At 41.4% G+C, this 24874-nt stretch overlaps 1 protein-coding gene across 1 annotated transcript in view; it reads right to left on the bottom strand.

The window, feature by feature from the left end:
- Nucleotides 1-10262, bottom strand: part of TNPO3 (transportin 3) — a 95126-nt gene extending 84864 nt beyond the window's left edge. The window contains exon 1 of the mRNA XM_060108770.1: nucleotides 9775-10262. Within this exon, the coding sequence (XP_059964753.1) occupies nucleotides 9775-9894 (120 nt within the window). The 5' untranslated portion in view covers nucleotides 9895-10262. The remainder of the gene's footprint in view (nucleotides 1-9774) is intronic.
- Nucleotides 10263-24874: the final 14612 nt, after the last annotated feature.

Here is a 24874-nt window from a genome sequence, read left to right on the forward strand (position 1 = left end):
TAGTGTTAGAAAACTCTGAGTGCTTATGTAAAAACATGTACCTTTTTAAGACTAGTTCTAAGTGTATTCTTCTGCTTTAGGGCCATCTGTATAAATGGTATTAACTATGGCTGAGACACAAAATACAAGTAAACACTTAAGACAGAGAAAAACTGAAGAGTGCAGTGGGCTTGAAAAAAAAAAGTAAAAAATATAATGTAAACTCTGTTAACAGAAAATTTCTTACCAAAGGAAAAAAAATACAAATTTCATAATATTTTCATTTTGGGAAGTCTAACCAGAAAGAGGAAAATTAAATCGGTACTTTCAAGGGGTCCTGCATGCCAAACACTACAAAATTATCCCCGTTAGCAGTACTGTGAACTTCCACGAAAGAGAAATAAAGCTTCTCTCTGGAACTTCACCTATATAACAGTACAACACTCTCTGGTAATATTTCAGTACCAGGGTACAAGCTAGGGAAACACAGGAGAGGTAATCTAAGCAAGCGCAACTTTCTAAGAATTAAATGTTTTTAAGTTCAACAGAGCTTATGGGACTTCTCTGGCGGTCCACTGGTTAAGACTCCGCGCTTCCACTGTAGGAGGCACAGATTCGAGCCAGGTCGGGGACTAAGATCCCGAGTGCCACATAGCTCGGCCAAAACAAAACAAAACAAAACAACAAAAACAAGAGCTTAAAATTCTGTAAAATCTAGAAAATAGTATGTCAGTTCCTCAAAAAAAACATAGAATTACCATATGATCCAGCAAGTCCCCTTCTGGTGATATACTCAAAAGAACTGAAAGCAGGGACTCCAACAGATATTTGTACACCTGGGCTCATAACAGTATTCACAATAGCCAAAACGTGGAAGCTACCCAAGTGTGTATCAACAGATGACTAGGTAAACAAAATGTGGTACACACAATATTATTCAGCCTTAAAAAGGGATGACATTCTGACACATTCTACAACATGGATGAACCCTGAGGACATTATGTTAGGTGAAAAAAGCCAGTCACAAAAGGACAAATACTGTATGATTCTACTTATATGATGTACCTAGAGTAGTCAAGTTCATGGAGACAAAAAGCAGAATGGTGGTTGCCAGGGGCTGTAGGGAGAGAGAAATGGGGCGTTAGTAACTGTGTTTAATGGGTACAGATTTTCATTTTTACGAGACGAAAAAAGTTCTGGAGATGCATGGTGATGATGGTTGCACAACAATGGGAATGTACTTAAAGCCACTGAACTACACACTTAAAAATGGTTCAAGTGGTAAACTGTATGCTATGTGTATTTCAACATAATTTTTAAAAAGGAATGAAATTCTGACATAGTCTACAACATGATGAACCTTGAAGATATTATGCTAAGTGAAATAAGCCAGACACAAAAAGGACAAATATTGTATCATTCTACTCATAAGGTAATTGGAGTAGTCAAATTCCTAGAGGAAAAAAAAAAGTAGAATGGTGGTTACCAGGGGCTGAAGAGAGGAGGGGATGGAGAATTATTCTTTAATAGGTACAGAGTTTTAGTTTGGGAAGACAAAAAAGTTCTAGAGATGGGGGGTGGTGATGACTGCACAACATGAATGTACTTAATGCCACTGAACTGCACGCCTAAAAAAGGTTAAAATGGCAACTTAGAAAATGTAGCAGTATCCAGATCATTTTATATCCTGTTTCAAACCACTGACTCTGGTCCAAGGCCTGGGAACATGAGAAATAAACTAATCCAAATACAAATGAATGCCACCAGATAACAGACTATCATGCCAACAGAAATACCGTCACAAATTCTCATTCATAAGCTCCAATACAACAAGGACATGAAATGACTATATTTGCACTGTCCAAGACTTGGAATGTGGCAGTGCAACTAAGGAATGGATTTTAACTTCATTTTAATTAACTTAAATTTAAACAGCCACAATAGCCATGTGGGTAATGGCAATCATATTAGACAATATAGCCAGAATGGAATACTATTCAGTTGAAAGGCCTTTGGTTTTTATCATTTACTTACACACTCCCATTTTCCAGCAATGCAAAGTATACAGTATTCCTATGTTCACTGAACTAACTGACCCCAAAGAAGTTGTACACGAACATTTTCTATTTTCTAGAAGGCTTGCCTTTCAAAAACATGTTTATGGGGATTTTTGTTGTTTTTTTTTGCGGTACGCGGGCCTCACACTGCTGTGGCCTCTCCCGTTGTGGAGCACAGGCTCCGGACGCGCAGGCTCAGCGGCCATGGCTCACGGGCCCAGCCGCTCCGCGGCATGTGGGATCTTCCCGGACCGGGGCATGAACCCGTGTCCTCTGCATCGGCAGGCGGACTCTCAACCACTGCGCCACCAGGGAGGCCCACATGTTTATGTTTTAAGAGTCACTTGACTGGAGGATGAGAGCAGAAACATTAGAAGATGTCTAGATTTTCAGGTAAATCAAATCAATGACTGCATTACTAGAGCAAAAACAAAGACTCTAGGTTTTAGAACTAGGCTCAAGAATCAAGAAACTCCAAAGAGAAAAATTACTAGGAAAGAAGTCTGAAGCTGATACTCCATGACCCACGACCTTCCCGAGATATTTAGAATAAGAAAATTCTCAAGGATATGTCATAAACCAAACACTACAATGCCATCGATTCCAGCTGATTTATACTTGTTTTTTCTTTTCATCTTTCCTTTTCAGTGTACAGACTGAACTACGCAACTTTTGAGATAACCTCTAACCCACAGATGGTCTCTGTGAAAGTAGTCCCCTTCTTATAATTTAAATTACAAACTTAGAACAAATGAGTAGCACAATTAATTAGCCCTATAAAGAGATGGTCTTCCCTTCCATTGGTTTCTGCATTGTCTACTAATTTTGGTTACTAGAGGTGGACAAAGAAAACTACTAAGTATTCAGAGTAGTCCACTGTTAAATAGGCTTCCTTTAAGATCTGTCTCAAAATAATTTTTTCTTTTAAAACACTTGGAAGACATCAGTGATATCTGCCTATCCCATAAAACAAAACCATGGCTGTAGGCTGTTTCCAAGAATTTTGGTGGAAAAAAAGTTTAATGAATGTAGATTCTTCAGAAAATGGCTGTTTTATACAAATACCAGAGAAAGAGAAAAGATGCTAACTCATAGCATGGGCTGAACCATGTCCAAATTATACCGTTATACCAAATCTATTGTCACCAGGATCATTATAACTATACTAAAAGATTCTAAGATTAATAAGTATGGGGAAGAGGGAAGTAAGGATAATAGTTTTTCAAAACCTATATTATTCAAAGTGGGTTTGAAACAAACCAGGCAAATTCTGTGCCTTACCAATTTCATTTTTTTGTTAATTTTCTTAGGGACTGTACAGTTTTGGATGCTACTTTATTTTTTATTTATTTATTTTTTTTTGCGGTACGTGGGCCTCTCACTGTTTTGGCCTCTCCCGTTGTGGAGCACAGGCTCTGGATGCGCAGGCTCACGGGCCATGGCTCACGAGCCCAGCCGCTCTGCGGCATGTGGGATCTTCCCGGACCGGGGCACGAACCCGTGTCCCCTGCATCGGCAGGCGGACTCTCAACCACTGCGTCACCAGGGAAACTCCCTGGATGCTACTTTATATGGCATAATTTTAGTTACTACATGTTCTGTTTTCAACTAAAGATTTTTTTTTCCCCCAGCCACGGTGTGCGGCTTGTGGGATCTTAATTTCCCAACCAGGGACTGAACCCGGGGCCCTCTGCAGTGAAAGCACAGAGTCCTAACCACTGGACCACCAGGGAATTCTTTACCAATTTCAAATTGAAAATTAAAACACTATGCTACTACACTGCATGTCTTGTGACTACTCTAAAACCGATTTTTGGTTTAAAATGTCACTTAGTGACCACTTCAAGAAAGGCTTATTGTGTTACAAAGTTCCTCTCCTTTTCTGTACTCAAGTTGTCCAAAGCATAAAAGGAGGGTAATAAAAACTTATCTCATAAAGACTGCTTTTTAAAAAAGATTGGAAAGACTGAAAACAGAGCATCATAGGAGGCTGAATAATATTGTTTATTTTCAATCATCCATGGATGTGTTAGAGAGAAGCAGCAAAAATAAATGAAACTCATAGAAAAAGACAAATCTGAGTCATCCAACTGCCCCTTTGGAGGTGCTACAAGCAGCTATGCATTCAGGAACATTTTTAAGAAACTGTGTGTCTACAGACTGACAAAAAAAAACACATGAAAGAATGCTCAACATCACTAATCATTAGAGAAATGCAAATCAAAACTACAATGAGGTATCACCTCACACCAGTCAGAATGGCCATCATCAAAAAATCTACAAACAATAAATGCTGGAGACGGTGTGGAGAAAAGGGAACCCTCTTGCACTGTTGGTGGGAATGTAAACTGATACAGCCACTATGGAGAACAGTATGGAGGTTCCTTAAAAAACTAAAAGTAGGGCCTCCCTGGTGGCACAAGTGGTTGAGAGTCCGCCTGCCGATGCAGGGGATACGGGTTCGTGCCCCGGTCTGGGAGGATCCCATATGCCGCGGAGCGGCTGGGCCCGTGAGCCATGGCCGCTGAGCCTGCGCGTCCGGAGCCTGCGCGTCCGGAGCCTGTGCTCCGCAACGGGGGAGGCCACAGCAGTGAGAGGCCCGCATACCGCAAAAAAAAAACAAAAAAAAAAACTAAAAGTAGAACTACCATAAGACCCAGCAATCCCAATACTGAGCATATACCCTGAGAAAACCATAATTCAAAAAGAGTCATGTACCACAATGTTCATTGCAGCTCTATTTACAATAGCCAGGACGTGGAAGCAACCTAAGTGTCCGTCGACAGATGAATGGATAAAGAAGATGTGGCACATATATACAATGGAATATTACTCAGCCATAAAAAGAAATGAAATTGAGTTATTTGTAGTGAGGTGGATGGACCCAGAGTCAGTCATACAGAGTGAAGTAAGTCAGAAAGAGAAAAACAAATACCGTATGCTAACACATATATATGGAATCTGAAAAAAATGTTCTGAAGAACCTAGGGTCAGGACAGGAATAAAGACGCAGACGTAGTGAATGGACTTGAGGACATGGGGAGGGGGAAGGGTAAGCTGGGATGAAGTGAAAGAGTGGCATGGACTCATATATACTACCAAAGGTAAAATAGATAGCTAGTGGGAAGCAGCTGCATAGCACAAGGAGATCAGCTCGGTGCTTTGTGTCCACCTAGAGGGGTGGGATAAGGAGGGTGGGAGGGAGACGTAAGAGGGGGGAGATATGGGGATATATCTATATGTATAGCTGATTCACTTTGTTATAAAGTAGAAACTAACACACCCTTGTAAAGCAATTATACTCCAATAAGATGTTCAAAAAAAAAAAGAAATTCTCAGACATCTTCATCATTTCTTAATAATCATGGTTTATTCCTTCAACTATGGGTATCAGATTATATAAACATCTGAAAGGATCCTACCGTCTATTGGGGGAGACAAAACAAATTTTCAAAAAGGTTAAAAAAATGATAAATGCAATTAAAGTGCTTTCAGTGTTGGGGCAGGGGCAGAAATGACTTTCAGCGGAAGAGAATCTGTTAAGACTTTAAGGAGAAAGAATTTAAGCTAGGCTTTGAAAAGATGGGCTAGTTTCTTCATTTGAAGACAGGATTGGGAAAAAGTAATAGTAAAAGTCCAAAGGTAAGAAAAAAATTAAAAAATCGTAAAACCAGACAAAGGCTGCATCCCCTCCCCACAAAAAAACCATTTGCTTATTCTGGGAGATACTACAGCTGTGTGAATGCTGATGGGAAGGATCCAGTAAAGAGGGAGTTTTAGGATACCAGTGAGACACAGGATAACCAAAAGATCAAGGTTCCTGAGAATTCAGATAATGAGATGCAGAGCACTGAAATCGGACAGGAGAAGCAGTTGGATCCACACGCTCAAGTTCTACCACATCAGAGGTGAAGGGCTGGTGGTATATTGAAGAAAGGGAGGAGAGCGACAGTCCCTGGAAAAAGACAAGACCTAACAAAGAAAAAGGGCCAGTCAATGGAATACGGTTTTGATGAAATTCAAGAACTAAGACTTCTGTTTAACACAATTTAACTGATTGAAACATCTGTTTACCCTCAAATACCCTCCAAAATCAGAGTAAAAAGATTTTTTTCCCCCAAGGATGAGGGAACTCACAAGGACAGAAAATGGAAACACGAATGATATTAACAAAACTGTGAAAAGGAGAAAGCCGCTGGGTAAGTGTTAACTCTCAGAGAAGGTCTGAGAAAGCTGAAATTTGTCTGGCAGCAGGGAGGGGGAAGGGATAAGAATGGGGGAAGCCAAGAGACAAACTAATTCATTTGCAAAATCCCAGTAAGGCTCAAGAATTAGAAGTACTGAGATACACCTGAAGACAGATGCACAGACAGAAGAAAAAACAAAGGAATGGCTTCAAAATCTGTGTAAGCAGTTTAGTTTCCTAGATTTGCTCCCTGACTCTGAGGGGACAGGCTACTATACTATCCTCCCACCATCACAGAAAACTCAAGGTTTGCTTTGCAGAGACTGAAGCAGAGGGACTCTGGACTCTTGGACAACAGACTCACCTAAGGACAGGAGTATCATACTGAAAACAGATTATATAAACTAAAGTCTACATACTTAGCGTTTAGATTCCTCCTCCAGTTCATTCTCCTACCTGCCACTGGCAGCCTAGTTCATAACCTCCAGGCAGAAGACTACAGAACGCTCAGGGTAAAAGTGGTCCAAGAAAAATGACCAACAATGAGAGAGAAGAAATGAAGGTTCCCCTCTCAATTATCTGTCAAATGAGGGAGTAATTCAAGAAAAGATCGTGGGAGCCAGGATTCAGCACATCCAATACAAGAAAGAAAAAGGAATTCCCTAGGACAGTGAGATCCCAGGATAATAATTATGCAAGAGACCTGGAGAACAACCAGGCCAGATTGGAGCAGGGAGACAGAAGGCTCTCAGGAGAGGTTTCCTTCCACCAAAAAAGGAAACAGATTACCAGTGTGAACATACTAAGAGGATATTTACACCTGCTAACAGAGAGCTTGGGATGAATTACTGTACATATAGAGAAAAGAAGGCAAACGTGAAAAAAAGAAAAAGGTAATGATTACCACCAAAAAAAAGGTTGCACAAAAAAGAAATGATCAGGGTATACACACTTCATGATTCACAATGTGTAATGATTTAACCAGAAATGTGGTATACCTATGTTAACCAAAAATGTGGCATACCATAGGTATACCTATGAATGATGGGGTGTGAGGAAGCGGAGGAAGCCTAAATCCTCATTTTTCATAGGAGAAACTATGAAACTGCTCTTTTTTCTTCCTAAATCTTGTAAAACTATTCCCATTTTATAACTTTAGAAAGTTTTTAAAGTTTGGCTTAAATCTTTATAAAATTTTAACAATAATAACTTTTATTACTAAATTAACAATAAATTTAAACGTTTTTCATTTTGATAAAATTAAAATTATGTAAGATTTCAAAAAAGTAAAAACTATTACATGACATTACTTGAGATTCCTGAGCCAGCAAACTACAAGAATTTCAGTTGGTTGTGTGATCAGAGCTCAGTGGATGAGTTAGTGATTTAGGGTGGGTTGGTGACTTTTTAGCAATGACACGATCCAAGATGTGACTGTGTGACCAGGTGGCTTAGAAAAAAGTAAAGGAATTAAGAAGCCAAAGTGTTAGCTGAATTGTCAATCCAGATGCTGCAAGTTGCCTAAAAATGATGTGTGACTGTGCTATTTTCCAGGTCCACTTTTCCACTCTTCTCTACCATGTTTTCTGCCCCAGTATGCTGACCTCTATGGAACAGATCAACAGGTTCCTGAGTCCCCTAGCTTAGGGTTAGGTTTCCCCATTGGGAAATCCCAGGTGGAAGTTAGGAGAATAAGGTGTAGGTATTTATTCTTCCAGCTTCCTCCCTGCAGAATCACCTCATGCTGGCTATGTCCCTTCAACTGAAAACTACAATTCCTCTCAAGGCAGCCAACTCCATACTTCTCCTGAGAGTCCAAGAAGTAACCACTCTCTCTCTTACCTCTTCTGGCTTAGGGCTGCTAACAGTTTGGCTACAGGTACTACACTATCTTTTGTGGTATCCCATTATATCCACATCTTTATAAACAGTACCTTTATAAAACAAACACTCCTCAAATTAGTCTATTTCAAGTGTGCCATCTGTTCCTGTTGGGACCTGATTGTAAATAGTGATGATGATGATGGTGATGATGTAAGGCTGTAACAGAGATTAGTGGAAACTAAGTGACTAATATTTAAATAACAATTATTAACATATTTTGAGTTCTACGTTCCAAGAACTTTGTTAAGCTCTTTGTAGGTATTAACTCGTTTAAACATCACAAATATCCTGTGCCAAGCAAAGATTTTTTGTGTCTGGTTCATTTCCATATACCAACACCTAGCAGTTGCTGGGACATGGTAAGCACTAAAATACTGATTTAAAATACATACAGCAATAAGCAGGTTTAGTAGGAAAGGGTGACTTTCGGTATGGTGTAGCATTTCTCCTATTTTTACTTTGAAAACTTTAAGATCAGGGACGTGTGGCTCCCCAGATCACAAAAACTAACTAAACACTAAGATAGACCACATATGAATGATTTTCTTCTGTAGCCTACAGTAAGTCTTATTCCCTTCGCTTCCCATGAGGTCACCCAGGACTTGGGTTCCCGATGTTTTTTTTTAAGTGTAATATTCAAACTTGCAATTTTTTAAATGCTTATTATGCACTCACAGCCTAGGAGCTGATTCAAAAGGGCAGAGCATCTTTAAGTACTAGTTATGAGTTTAAAAAAAGAAATGGAAGGGGAGGGAGCAAATTTTAAAACATACTTACTTAGGCGTATAAAATGCAAAAATAAGAAAGGTAAAGTCAGCAATATCACCAAGTACACATAATCACACTGAATTAAAGCACTGCAAGGGCAAGTAGGAAAATTAGAGGAGGAAGCATAATACACGAGATTCAAAGAACACAGAAACACAATAAGTATAATAGGCTGCAATTAACCCCCTCATTGGATGCTGACACAATTATCTGTAATAATCAAGGCAGCTACGATACCCGTATCTTATAAAGAAGCTAAAAATCAGGGCAAAGAGAAGGTTAGAAAACCAATATGCAGCAAAATGAGAACTGCAAAGATTTTCTGAAACGAGGTTTGATTTTTTTTCTTTACGTTATGTTGCACTCCAAAACACGGGGAAAACTCACGTGTACAAGGATCTAGAAACCTGAGAAGTTTCGAGAATAATGTACTCAAACTAGAGTGAAAAGCAGCAAGAAACAGTGAGATGTAAGGCTATGAGTGGGAAGGAATTGCCGGAGTAACACCTGGACACCGAAGAGAGATGGATAAAACATCCTTAAGTGGAAGACAGAAAAGACTGGGATTGGATTTGGTTGAAGAAAGACAAAACGGAAACGCAAGGCCTAAGAAACAAATAGTAGCAAGGGTGAAACTTAGAGGACCAGATCGAAGCCACGAGCGAGAAGTACAGGACCTACAAGCCAGATTCTACGGGGTGGGGAAAGGGCCACTTCGCGACCGGCCAGCTGCAACTAGTTTCCGAAAAGCCGCGTACATATAGTTTCGCAGCCCCACCCCGCGGCAGCAGCTTCTCCCCAAGGAGGACCTCAGGAGGCCAACGGCCGGGCGCCGGCTCCAGCCGAGGTCCCACCCAGCCCTTGCCCCGCGGCGCAGAATGGCCTCTCTCGGCCCCTCACCGAACGCTGCAGCTCCCCAAGCCAAAACGAAGCGCGCTCCTTTCCGCTGGGATCTGGGTCGTGATACAGCGCCTGCACTGCCTGGTACACGAGCTGCAATGTCGGCTTTGCCCCTTCCATGGTGGTAGCGGTGGTGGCGGCAGCGATCGCTCTGGTGTTTTCTCCCGAGGCTTCTCCAGCTGCTCCGCCTTCGCGCTTCCTCACTTTGTCGGCCACGGCCGCTCCCTGACTGGCGCCATCTCCTCTTTGGCCGTTACCAGGGCAGAGGGGTTCCCCGTTGAAGTTACCCCCTCGGAAACAGAGGTTAGATCGTATTCAAGTTCCTGGTTGTTTTTCCGATCTTACCACTAGACTCTAGACTTCTGAGTCTACACGCCGGTGCTCGCCTCTTGACCCGCTGACTTGCCCTCAGAAAGCTGTCCCACCCCGACACAGACCATGCAGCATACCTCAGCGGCCTTTACCCGGACCGGAAGCGACAGCACCAAAACCTTTGGCACACTTCCGCCTGGTGCGGCGTAAACTGCCTCCTTCCCCGCATGCCTCCTCTTGTCTCGCCGCCCCCTCCCGGAAGTGAGAAGGAAAGAAGTGGTTCTCTACTTCCTTGCGTCGGACTGAAGCTCTAGGACCCTCGTGGTTCCCACACCTGTGCAGCTCTCCTCTCCTTGGCAATGGATTCGAGGTCTTTCCTCCTCCTTCCGACTTCTCCATTCCTCTACATAGAGTCCTTTTGGACCCCCGTGGACAAGGCGCATCAATTCAACCATCTGTGGAGTGTCCACTGTACTGCAAATTCAAAGATGATTTAAGACAAGATTTGTATGCAGACCCTAATGGAGGAGACAGACACGTAATCAAATAACTATTGTACAAACCTGAAAAATATGTCATGGAAATAAATACAAAATGCCTAGAATTCCCTTTCCACTAAATTCTGACACCCAAAAAGGTATTTCATTCTGTTGCCCAGGACGCTCTGACTCCAGAGTATTTGCACAAACACACTGAATTGTGTTTTTGTGTATGCCTTTCTTCCCGAATCAAACATCGATGGTATCACAATTCACAATTCACAAAAGAAAATATAAATCTTGGTATCTGTACTATAGAGAAAATTTCCAAACGTTGCTGCTTCTCCTTTGCACTAATAAGTAACGACTACTGGGACTTCCCTAGGGGCACAGTGGTTAAGAATCTGCCTGCCAATGCAGGGGACACGGGTTCCATCCCTGGTCCGGGAAGATCCCATGTGCTGCCGAGCAACTAAGCCCATGTGCCACAACTACTGAGCCTGCAAGCCACAAGTACTGAAGCCCACACGCCTAGAGCCTGTGCTCTGCAACAAGAGAAGCCACCACAATGAGAAGCCCGTGCAATGCAACAAAGAGTAGCTCCCGCTCACCGCAACTAGAGAAAGCCCACGTGCAGCAACAAAGACCAAATGCAGCCCAAAATTAATTAATTAATTAATTAACTGCCACCATTTGATGAATGCTTGCAATGTGTAAAGCACTGTAGTTATGAGGTTTTATTTAATCCTTTTAACAATTATAAAATTAAATCCCCATTTTAACAAATAAGAAATAGGTAATTAATCTGCCCAAGGTTACACATTTCTTAAATGAAAATCAGGATTTGAATCCAAATGTTTTGCTCCAAAGGCTGTTAAGTTGTACAGTCCCTATCATCCTGTATATTGGTTTGTTTCTGAATTGTTATTGTCAAAAGATTTTAACTACCAATATCACAATGAAAACAGTGTTACTGTACACAGTTGATATAATTTCTGACAAAAGGAAAGAAACTTGATATTTTGGTTGCCTAATTCATCCATTCATTAAAAATTTAGTAAGACCACCTTGGTCTCTGCCCTCATGGAGTTTACAGACCAAATGCAAAGAAAGACAACTCAGTACAGTTGAAAAGGTCTATGAATATCCACAAGCAAAAGAATGATATTGGACCTACCTTGCACCATATACCAAAACTAAAAAAGAACCTAAATGTAAGAGCTAAAACTATGAAACTCTTAAAAGAAAACTCTTAAAAGAGTGTATCTTCATGACCTTGGATTAGACAATGGTTTCTTAGATATGGCACCAAAAGCACAATTAACAAAAGGGAAAATACATAGTCCGATTTATCTATTTTAGTTCATCAGTTTAGTTAATCAAAACTAAAAACTTTTGTGTGTCAAAGAACACTATTAAGAAAGTGAAATGACAACCCACAAAATGAGAGAAAATGTTTGCAAATCAAATATCTGATAAGGGATCAGTATCCAGAATATATAAAGAACTCATAATTCAACAATGAAAAGACAAGATAGGGGTTGGTCACTTGAAAGACTACGCGTGTGATTAGAGAGTTGCAACTTTGGACCAGATTAAGTGCAATCACTTAACACTGATATAATCATCTGTGCCTAGTAATCAAACCCTGATCAAAACTCTGGACATTGAAGCTCAGTAGAGCTTTCTGGTTAATGAACAGGTTAATATGCCAGATGGGTGATATACCCTGACTCCACCAAGAGAGGGCATGGGAGTTCTGTCTTTTTCCCAGACCTCGTGCTATGTATAGCCTTTTAAATACATCTTTATTTATATGTGTAGCACTTAACTGAGTTCTGTGAGTTGTTCTAGCAGATTATCAAACCTGTGGGGGTAGTTGGAACCCCTGCATTTGTAGCCAGTTGGTCAGTAGTGCAGGTGGCCTGGGGACCCCTGAAGTAAGGCTGACGTTTGAAGTGAAGGCAGTCTTGAGGGGGACTGAGCCCTTAAGCCTGTGGAGTCTGATACTAACTCCAGGTAGTGTCAGAATTGACTTGGCTTTCACCCCACTGGTGTAGAAACAGAACAGGTAAGATGTTCACGAAGTCTGTAATTTAGTTTAACAGACATAAGCCCTGTCCTCCCCAAAATAGATGAAACAAATATGTTAACAATTATTAAATGTAGGAGACAGGTAATTGTGGTCACAATACCATTCTCTCTACTTCTCTGTTTGAAATTTTCCAAATTAAAAAAAAGTCAAAACTGGAAAAAAATTATGTCAATTTTTATTTATGACATGAAAAGATGTCAGAAAATATTATTGGAAAAAGAAACAGGTTATGACTCAGCATGTGAAAATGCTCATTGACATGAAATTATATCAATGTTTCTATATAGGTAGAGAGGTGTCTGGAAGGATTTTCAACAAAATGTTAACAAAGGTTATCTCCAGGGTTGGGATTTTGAGTGGTTTCTACTTTCTTTTTTGTCTGTGTTTCTTCATAACATTAATCACCCCTTGACATGTTCCATATTTTTATTATTTTTTGGCTACTCTCTCCATTAACATGTAGTCTGTAGGTCACGGTCATATCCCCAATGCTTTGAATGGTGCCTGACATAGGGCAGGGACACAATAAATATTTGTTAAATGCATTAATAAAGCTTCTATGATTTGAATTTTTCTTTCTAATGATTATTTTCACTTTTAAAACAACACAGGTGTTTTTTTTCCAAACAGTGACACTATAAACGTGAAGTCATAGTTGTCAGGAGCCAGTGTTGACTGAATCTTAGTGGCTGTTTGCCAAAAGGCTGTACAGCACAGACCTCTCCTGGCCCAACTTCAATCCATAGGGCACATATTCTATACCATATTCCTCCAGCTGCACAACCTGAGACGGCCATAATCCCAGCACTGGACAAACCTCTTTCCTTCATTTAAACCCACATTCAGGGCTCACGTGCTGAGGATATCACCTGCCTTTGTCTGGTTCTTCAGCTCAGAACTGCCCTCAGTCGTGGCCAGCTTTTCCCCCAGTTTCACTTGCAAAGCATATTCAAACTGGTGAGAGGGGCTGGGAGAGAAGGATGGTGAATAGAGATCATGAATTTCTATGGAATACGGAGAGCACAAATGAACTGTCCACAGTCAAAAGGAGCCTTTAAAGTTTAAAGACGGATGTCCTGAGGGGCAGTTCTGATAAACAGGGATGGGAAAACAGAATAGGTTTGAATTTTTCTGAACATTAACAAAGTGAAATTCATTTCAGAAAAATAAAAAAAAAATACTGTACAGAGAACCCAAGGGCAATGGTAGAGCAAAAACATACACAGTTCAGTCAAGGTCCAAGCTGCCCCGATTCCTTCTCCTTAATTCCTCACAAAGTCTTCCTTCACTCGTTGAACTCTTCTCTTTGGAAGGCAGGCACAGAGGAGGGGAAAAGTAGCTTTCTCCCAGCAAGCTTAATTTCTATAAGTCATATTATATCCATAGGTTTTTGACTTTTAGTGCAGTTTTACTTCAGGGTATTAACCAATACATTGGAGCTGGTATGATACAGGTTAAACTGTAACCCACCCAGGCTGACAGATTACACTTCCCTCACAAATGCGGAAGACTCCATTTGGCTGTAGGGAGAAAAAAAATAACTCTCTCTTGTACGGCATGGTGGAAAGTGGGCTATCCTAAAAATTAGACCCCCTGGTGCCAGTCCCAGCACCACCACTTTATGGCCATATGACTCTAGCCGAGTAACTACCTTCATAAGCTGGAAAACGGGGCAGGATACCTGCCCATCCAACACACAAGGAGGACCAAGTAAGATCACGTGAAAGTGCTTTGGAACTGGCTCCTTGTAAACAACTGTGAAGTAATTACCGTTGTACAAAAATATGGAGTCAAACTGTCACTTCTGGTCTTATTGAGATCCTTAGAAATCTCAAGTTTTTACCCCCAAACCAACAGGCTTTTCAAATACAGGAGGAGCGGTAGCTTAATGAGCTACCCAGGCGGTAGACAAGCCAAAGGCTTGGCTACTCCACCAGCCAAGCACCAGTAAACACTGTCACACCTGTAACAGTGCCTGCGTCTCCCTGATTCCTGGGGTCAAAGTGTTTACCAGCTGGCTCTTGCTTCTGGAAGAATTTAGATATTTACATCCACCTCCCCTCCCACTCTACTCTTAGGAGGCACTGAGCACGCACCTGCTCTGGCTCCATGCTACTGGATCCAGACTCCAGGACCTCCTTCCATGAACAAACCCAACGCCCTCCTCATTGTCCTCCAGCCTTCTAGATCTCTCTACAGCCTCAGACAGCTCAACTTCCCTGTTCCCCCTGTGCCCCAATACTTCATCTCCCAAGACTTCAACTTCCACAGCTCAGCCCTCCCTGATGTCACTTTGATTCTCAATGGTGCCTATCAACTCAGCTGCATATTAAAATCACCTGGGCGGAGGGAGGGGGAACTTCCTTGGTGGTCCAGTGGGTAAGACTCAGTGCTTCCAATGCAGTGGGCCGGGGTTTGTTCCCTGATCGGGGAACTAGATCCCTTAAGAAGTCTGCATGCCACAAAAAATACCCCACATGCTGAAACGAATATCCTACACAGCCACCCCAAAAAAGGAAAAAAGAAAAAAAATCACCTGGGGTGGTGATGCCTGGGTACCTCTCTAGACCAGTTAAATCAGAAATCCTGCGGCTAGGTCTGGGGCTCCAATCTTGGTACCTTAAAGCTCCAGGTGATTCTAATGTGCAGCTAGGTTGCTGGTCATGCCTTCATTTTGTCACAGAAGGGTTTCTCAACAGGAGAGCTACTGGCATTTGGAGCAGGACGATTCTTCCTTGTGCAAGTCTGACTCAAGCATTGTGGAGTGTCGGTAGCATACCCCCGTCATGGCGACAACCAAAAATGCACCAACATCTCTAAATGCCCTCACTTGAGAATCTTACAAGCTCCTTCTCTTCCTTTTGTGCCCACCCCCAAGTGAAAGCCCCTCCCTTCCAGCCCCACCCTTCAATTCTCAGGTGACCAGTTGTTCTAGTTTGCTCAGGACCCAGGGTTTTCCCAGGACATGAGGCTTTCAGTGCTAAAACTAGGAAAGTCCCAGGCAAACGACAATGGTTAGTCATCCTAGATTTTCTTCTCTTGCCTCCCATGAGGGATACCCATTGTTTTTTCTGCTTCTCTCACCTCTTTTCTGGGAACTGGCCCTTCCTGATCCCAACCTTCCTCCATTCAAAGGTTCACTGGGAACAGCCTTGAAGAGGTTGCTTACACAAACTGGGCCCCCTGAGTTCCTCCCCCAGAATTTGCAATTGGAAGTGGATGCTAGTCACAATTTGGCTAGTGCTCCAAAAGAGATTTAAATTCGGGAATGGTTGGCGGCCATTTCCTATCATGAAGACTGCTGTGAGGTGTGGGAGAGGATGGGCAGTGCAGAAAATCCGTCTGTAACAACAGAAGATACATGTGCCCTGAAAGAAACACATACACAGGTGAGGTAGAAGCTTCCTGGCTTCTACACAGTGCTCAAGTGATTCTCAAACTTGAGCCTGCATCAGCATCCCTCATGTAGAGGCGTCCTTAAAACGCTGTTTTCTGGGTCCCGCCCCCAGAGCATGTAATTCGGTAGGTCTGCATGTGGCCCAAGGATCTGCTTTTCTAAGGCACTCCGGGGTGGTGTTGATGCTGTAAATTATGGATTATGTGAGGACCCCTACTCTGGGCCAGAGTTCCGGGGCCTCTGAGGGCCGAGCAGGTTCAGCCCCACCCTAGGGTTACATGAGCCTGTGTCTTTCTAATAAATCCCCCCTTTTGTTTCTTAAACAGCTTTATGGAGATATAATTCATATAGGGTATAATTCACCCACTTAAAGTGTCCAATTCAATGATTTTTAGGAGATTCACAAATATGTACAGCTATCACCAATTTTAGAACAATTTTCATCACCTCAAAAGAAACCCCATCTCCTTTAGCTATCACTCCTCTCCCCATGCCCTTCTCTCCCCACCCTTGCCCTAAGCAACCACTAACCTATGTTCTCTACATAACGATTTTGCTGTTGTGCACATCTCATATGAATGGAAATATATATTATATAGCCTTTTTTGATTGGCTTCTTTCACTTGCCATGATGTTTTCAAGATTTATCTACACTATAGTATGGATCAATACTTCATTCCTATTCAGACGCTTTGCTCATTTTAAATTGGGTTATCTTTTTTATTATTGAGCTATAACGGTTTTTTATATGTACTGGATACAAGTCTCTTTTCCAATATGATTTGTAAATATTTTCTCCCATTCTGTAGGTTGTCTTTTCACTTTCTCGATGGTGGGAGCTGAATGTTTGTGCTCCCGTTGAAATTCATATGTTGAAACTGTAATGCCCAATTTGATGGTATTAGGATATGGGGCCATTGGGAGGTGCTTAGGTCATGAGAGTGGAGCCCTCATGAATGGAATTATGCTCTTATAAAAGAGACCCCACAGAGCTCCGTAGCCCCTTGTGCCATGTGAGGACACAATGAGAAGTCTGCAACCCAGAGGAGGGTCCTCTCCCAGCTATGCTGGTACGATGATCTCAGATTGCCAGCCTCAAGAACAGTGAGAAACAAATTTCTGTTATTTATGCCGGCTCAGTCTGTGGTATTTTTTTATAGCAGCTCGAATGGACTAAGACAGTGTCCTTTGAAGTACAAAATTGTAAATGTCGATAAAGTCCAATTTATCTATTTGTTGTTTTTGCTCCTCATGCTTTTGGTGTCATTTCTAGGAATCCTTTGCCAAATCCAAGGTCATGAAGATTTACCCCATGTTCTCTTCAAAGAGTTTTATAGTTTTATATCGTATATCCTGTATGATCAGGCCACCCAAGATGGCTGTTCTCTTGCTCTCTGTACATCCCCTGCTCGACCAGTCCCTGCCTCACCTACACCCTGCTTACATGACTGACCCTCCCTCTTAATCATAGAGCCTAATCAGTAAATGCCTATGTACTTGCTCCTGGCCCCAGCCAGTGATTGTTCTAATCTTTAGATCAGAAATTTTGCCACTATGTTAGTTGATCAAAGCAGCGGTGAGGGGCACGCACCTCTGCTGGTTGCCCTGGCAACTGATAAGCCAACCTGACATCAATTCCCCCTATAACTAGTAATCTCTGTCTTCCCCTGGTAGTGAAGATCACTGCCATGTCCCACCTGCCATCTGCTGGGCATGGTGGGGTGTCACTCCAGGACCTTGCTTCACACATGTTAGCTCCCTGCTCCATTAAACCCCTGATGTCTCTTGTCACTGACTCCTGGCTCTTTCTTCTTCAGTCTTGAAGCTGCAAGACAGGGCTTGCAGCACTGCGGGGTGCAACCCAACACATCCATTGTGAGTTAATTTTTGTATGTGTGTGCGAACTTCATTCTTTTGCATGTGAATATATAGTTTTTCCAGCACCATTTGTTGAAAAGACGATTCTTTCTCCATTAAGTGGTCTTGGCACTCTTGTTGAAAATCCGTTGCCCATAGATGTATGGGTTTATTTCTGGACTGTCAATTCTATTCCTTGGATCTATATGTCTGTCCTTGTGCCAGTACCACACTGTCTTGATCACCATTGCCTTATTTTATCTTATTCCTTTTTATTTTGTTATTTATCTTTTGGCCATGCTGCATGGCTTGTGGGATCTTAGCTCCCTGACCAGGCATTGCACTTGCGCCCTCAGCACTGAAAGTACACAGTCCTAGCCACTGGACAAACAGGGAATTCCCACCATTGCCTTATTTTAAATTTTGAAATTGGGAAGTGTGAGTTCTCCTACTTTCTTCTTTTTTAAGATAATTGTGGCTATTCTGGGTACCTTAAAATTCAATATGAATTTTAGAATCAGCTTGTCAATTTCTACAAAGAACTCAGCTGGGACACTATAGAGATTACACTGATTCAGTAGATCAGTTTGAGGAGTATTGCCATCTTAACAATGTTGTCTCCCAATCCATGAACATGGGATGTTCTTCCAATTAGTTAGATCTTTAATTTCTTTCAACAGTGTTTGTAGTTTTCAGAGTATAAGTTTTGCACTTCTTTTGTTAAGTTTATTCCTATTTTTATAAATAAAATTGTTTTTAATTTTATCTTTGGATTGTTCACTGTAAGTATATAGAAATACAGTTGATTTTGTATATCGATCTTGTATCCTGCAAACTTGCTAAATTCATTTATTAGTTCTAAAAGTTTTTTAGTGTATTTTTTAGGACTTTCTATATACAAGATCATATCATCTGCAGATAGAGATACTTTTACTTCTTCCTTCCCAATTGGGATGATTTTATTTCTTTGTCTGGCATCTATGCCAATGTAATGAAAATTGGTAGGGATCTAAAAGAGCCCATTTCTCACCTGGATGAAAGAAAGGAAAGACTCAGCACTAAATCTATGTATTAATTAGGAAAACCCAAAAGAGTTTAGTTTTGGAGGACGGAGGGAACAAAAAGTGCCCACCGAACTGAGAAGTTATCCTGAGACCAAAAAATGATGCACGTAGCTCCATATAATCAATGAATCAGTTTCTCATACGGTAACTTACTCACAGGGTGGGATTGGCCAGATAACGATCCAGAAGCATTCACAGCTGCACTCGGCACCGCCAAGATGCCACTGGGACAATTTCATAATTAACCTAGGGTTAGGGGGTATACAGTTGGAAACAAGAAGTGCATTCCTAAGCCAAGATTTATGAATAGGTAACTAGTCTCTTCGGTGCTGGGAATATAGCAGTGAAGGTTTGCATCACTGTTTGGGGACGAATAGAGCATAAAGGCCACCTAGACCTAACGATCATAAAACTATATCTACTACTACAAAGCCCTTGATGACAGAGAAGAGCTTACTATACAGGTCAGCCCTAGGTAGAGTCAGTGGAAGAATAGGAGAAATTGAATGGGCCCAAGACGGCATCAGTTATGTTAACAGCCATACAGTTTAGAGATGGGTACATAAACAGTACGTGATTCCTTCAAACTTTCTGTTACAATTTAATTCAAAGTTCTTCTGGGGACACAGTATTAATGCAAGTACTGAATTTACATTCCTGATCCTGATGAAAGCCTTTTTAAATCCACTTGTCTTGAAATAGTACTTTTCAAACTTTCCACTAAAGATGCCCTAAAGGGAGAGAAGAGGAAAAATATGAGGAGCAATCCTATACAGCTTATGATAACATGAAATAACTTTGAAGTGTTACGTCTTATCTTAGAAATTCATGCAGTTTTTATTTTCTATTCCAAGATAAAGTCAGTTCATTTTAACATTAAAATAATGTTTTTTTTCCAAGATAAGAAAGGAAGCCTTTACCATATGATCCAACAATGCCATTTCTGGGTATATAATTTAAAAACCCCTGAAAGCAGGAAGCTGAAAACTTATTTGTACACTCACGTTCATAGCAGCACTATTCATAACAACCAAGGGATAGAAGCAATCCAAATGTCCATTAACAGATGATTGGGTAAACAAAATGTGGTGTAGACATACAATAGAATATTATACAGTCTTAAAGAAGAATGAAATTGACACATGATACAACATGGATGAATTCTCAGGACATTAAGCTAAGTGAATTAAGCCAGTCACAAAAGATAAATACTGTATGATTCCACTTATATGAGTATCTAGGGTAGTCAAATTCATAAAAACAGAAAGTAGAATGGTGGTTGCCAGGAGCTGGGCAGAATGGGGAATTGTTTAATGGACACAGAGATTGGCTGCACAACAATGTAAATATAGTTAATAGTACCGATCTGTAACTTAAAAACGGTTAAGATGGTAAATTTTATGTCGTGCATTTTTTAGCACAATTAAAAAAATAATTTAGAAATTTTTACAAGTTTTAAAAGAAGGCCTTATAATTTGATCAGAGGAAGCCAATTAGTATTGAGATTCAGCTAGAACTAAATACACTGCCTTGGTTTAATTTACGGAACTATTCATATGGTCACCTTTTCATTATCCTGTAGGGACCTCTCTGCTCAGAGAATCATCCTAGTCCCCAGGCCAACAATAAACAGGAACTGAGACAAAGGAATAGACTGTATGACTCTCAGTGTGTTTCTGTCATGCCATGGGAGCCTTTCTGGGTCATCACCTATTGTCTTCCAGGATTTAGAATTCATTCTAGAATATCACTCAGCATAGGTGAAGGATTAAGCTTTATTAGGTAAAGGGAAGCCTTACAAAGCTGGGTCAACAAACAAAGAGAAAGCAGGGGTCCCCCAAGGAGAGGTGTGCTAGGGTCAGTGTGCTCTGCTGGATCCACAGAATAAGTCTGTGTTCTGCTCTCTGTTCTACCTGTTCTCATAGTGCTGATGAATCAAGGAGTGAGTTACCAAATTTCTGACCAAAAAAGATGACTGGAAAAAACAGATTTTGGAGTACACCACTCCCTTCCCCAGGTTCACATAACAAATGTTCAAAGGCTTAGAGCTCATTTCAATTCCATGCGATAATCTTGCCCCGTGCTACCTATGTGTATCCCCTTAATAACAGGTTCACCATGCCCACAATGTCTATAGGTACCATGGAGGGAAATACACAACAAAGAAAAATCACCAATCAGAATTTCTAACAAGAGAAGGGCCAGCAGCAATAGACCCTACCACAAAGAGAAAACCACGATGAAGCTACTTCCCAAACATCCTGAAAATTCTTTCTACCCAGAAATAGCTGCCCACCAAATTTTTGGCAAATCTCCATCCTTATTCCAAGAATAAATAATAGCAAAGCCTTACCTATGCTTACCACGTGCCAGGGACTGATCTAAGCATCTTACATACATTAATTCATTTAATCATCACACCAACCCTATGAGGTGAGCACTCGATTTATGCCCATTTTATATAGGGGGAAACTAAGGCATAAAAAAATTAATGAACTTGCTTAAGGTCAGGATAGAAAAACCAGGATTGGAACCCAAGCAGTCTGTCTCAGAGTCTGTGCTTTTAACCACCACGTTAAACAGAACTGAGACACTGGGCTAAATTCTGAGAGGGCCTTAAGTATGCATTGTCCTGGGACCTGGGAAGCCTTAGGGAGAGAAGCACCAATAAATGTGACAGGAAATAGGGTGTGTCCAGCAATAGAGCCAGGTGGGATGGGAGATGTTGGAGAACATTGGTGAGGGTAGAAGAGCAAAATAAATCGGGGGGAGTACAGTTGGGAGGGAGCTTTTCAGGGTGAAAAAAGAGTAACATGACAAACATGAAGCAACAGAGGATTGTAAAGTCCCTTGGACTCTTTTAAAATAGCTTTATTGAGGTTAATTGACATTCAATAAACTGCACATTTAAAGTGTGTAATTTGATAAGTTTTATGTATACACCCATGAAACCATCACCACAGTCAAGATAATGAAAATAGACATTACCCCCAAAAGTTTCTTTGTGCCCTTTTGTAGACCCTCCCTCCCTGCACCTCCCCCTAAACTCTCCCTTTGCTTGTCCATGATCTGTTTTCTGTAACTATAGATTATTTCACATTTTCTAGAATTTTACATAGTCTACAGTATTTACACTTTTTTGTCTGGTTTCTTTCACTTGGTGTAATATTTTTTTTTTCCCGTGCTGTACAACTTGTGGGATTTTAGGCCCTCGACACTGAAAGCACAAGAGTCCTAACAACTGGACCGCCAGGGAATTCCCTTGGTGTAATTATTTGGAGATTCATCTGTGTTGTTGGGTGTATTAATAATTTATTCCTCTGATAAGGGACTTATATCTACACTATGTAAAGAACCCTTACAACTCAACAATAAAAGACAAACAATCCAATTTTGCAAATGAGCAAATGATCTCAATAGACATTTCTCCAAAGAAGATACACAAATGTACATGGAAAGATGCTTACCATCATTAGTCATCAGGGAAATGCAAATCAAAACGACAATGAGGGGCTTCCCTGGTGGCCCAGTGGTTGAGAGTCCGCCTGCCGATGCAGGGGACACGGGTTCGTGCCCCGGTCCGTGAAGATCCCACATGCCGCGGAGCGGCCTGGCCCGTGAGCCATGGCCGCTGGGCCTGCACGTCCAGAGCCTGTGCTCCGCAACGGGAGAGGCCACAACAGTGAGAGGCCCGTGTACCGCAAAAAAAAAACAACAATGAGATACCACTTCACACCCACTAGGATGGCTGTAGTTAAAAAGTCAGATAATAGCAAGTATTGGTGAGTATGCAGAAAAATCATAACTCGCATACACTGCTTATAGGAATGTAAAATGGTACAACCACATTGGAGAACAGTCTGGCCGTTCCTCAAAAAGTTAAACAGAAAGTTACCATTTGACCCAACAATTCCAATCCTACATTTATTCCCAAAAGAAATGAAAACATACATGTGTGTACAACTTGTACACAAATGTTTATAGCAGCATTATTCATAACTGTCAATATGTGGAGACAACCCAAATACCCATCATGTGATGAATGAATAAATCGAATGTGATATATTCATGCAATGGAATATTGTTTAGCCATAAAAAGAAATGAGCGACTTCCCTGGTGGTGCAGTGGTTAAGAATCCGCCTGTCAATGCAGGGCACACGGGTTCGAGCCCTGTTCCAGGAAGATCCCACATACCGCGGAGCAATTAAGCCCATGAGCCACAAGTACTGAAGCCCGCGCACCTAGAACCCACGCTCCTCAACCAGAGAAGCCACCGCAATAAGAAGCCCGCGCACCACAACGAAGAGTAGTCCCCGCTCGCCACAACTAGAGAAAGCCCAGGTGCAGAAACGGAGACCCAACACAGCCAAATAAATAAATAAATAAAAATTAAAAAAAAAAAGTGAGGTACTGATAAAAGCTACAGCATGGCTGAACCTTGACAACATTATGCTAAGTGAAAGAAGCCAGCCACACACACATAGACAAACCCATATTGCATGATTCCTTTTTTTTTTTTTTTTTTTTTGTGGTGCGCGGGCCTCTCACTGTTGTGGCCTCTCCTGTTGTGGAGCACAGGCTCCGGACGTGCAGGCCCAGCGGCTATGGCTCACGGGCCCAGCCGCTCCAGGGCATGTGTGATCTTCCCGGACCGGGGCACGAACCCGTGTCCCCTGCATCGGCAGGCGGACTCTCAACCACTGCGCCACCAGGGAAGCCCCATGATTCCATTTTTTAATGAAATGTTCTGAATTGGCAAATGAAGAGAGACAGAAAGTAGATTAGCGCTTTCCTAGGGCTGGGGGCAAAAGTTGGGGTGAAAATTGAAGGTGTGCATATTTTCTTTCTTTTTTTGTTACTCTTTTTTTTTTTTTAATTTACTTATTTACTTATTTTGGCCGCACCTGGTCTTAGTTGCGGCGTACTTCGTTGTGGCATGCAGACTTAGTAGCGGCATGCATGCAGGATCTAGTTCCCCGATGAGGGATCGAACCTGGGCCCGCTGCATTGGGAGAGCGGAGTCATACCCACTGGACCACCAGGGAGGTGCCCAGGTTTTCTTTGTGGGGTGTTGAAATGTTCTCAAATTGATTGTGGTGATGTTATGCACAACTCTGTGAGTGTACCAAAAACCTCTGCCTTGTATACTTTAAATGGGTGAATTTTATAGTATGTAAATTATATCTCTCTAAAGCTGTTACAAAAAATATTTTGTTACTTTTACTGATGAGTAGCATTACATTATATAAATATACTTCAGTTTTCTAATCAGTTTACCTGTTGATAGACATTTGGGTTGTTTACAATATTTGGCTATTAAAAATAAGGCTGCTGGGAGCTCAATAGTAAGAAAACAAACAACCCAATCAAAAAATGGGCAGAAGACCCAAATAGACATTTCTGCAAAGAAGACATACAGATAGCCAAGAGGCACATGGAAAGCTGCTCAACATCACTAATTATTAGAGAAATGCAAACCAAAACTACAATGAAGTATCACCTCACACTGGTTAGAATGGGCACCATCAGAAAATCTAGAAACAACAAATGCTGAGGAGGGTGTGGAGAAAAGGGAAGCCTCTTGCACTGTTGGTGGGAATGTAAATTGATACAGCCACAATGGAGAACAGTATGCAGGTTCCTGAAAAAACTAAAAATAGAATAACCATATGACCCAGCAATCCCACTACTGGGCATATACCCAGAGAAAACCATAATTCAAAAAGACACATGCACCCCAATGTTCATTGCAGCACTATTTACAATAGCCAGGTCATGGAAGCAGCCTAAATGCCCATCGACAGATGAATGGATAAAGAAGAAGTGGTACATATATACAATGGAGTATTACTCAGCCATAAAAAGGAATGAAACTGGGTCATTTGCAGAGACGTG

The sequence above is a fragment of the Mesoplodon densirostris genome, chromosome 9 (genome assembly GCF_025265405.1).
Source record: "Mesoplodon densirostris isolate mMesDen1 chromosome 9, mMesDen1 primary haplotype, whole genome shotgun sequence".
Classification (NCBI taxonomy): Eukaryota; Metazoa; Chordata; class Mammalia; order Artiodactyla; family Ziphiidae; genus Mesoplodon; species Mesoplodon densirostris.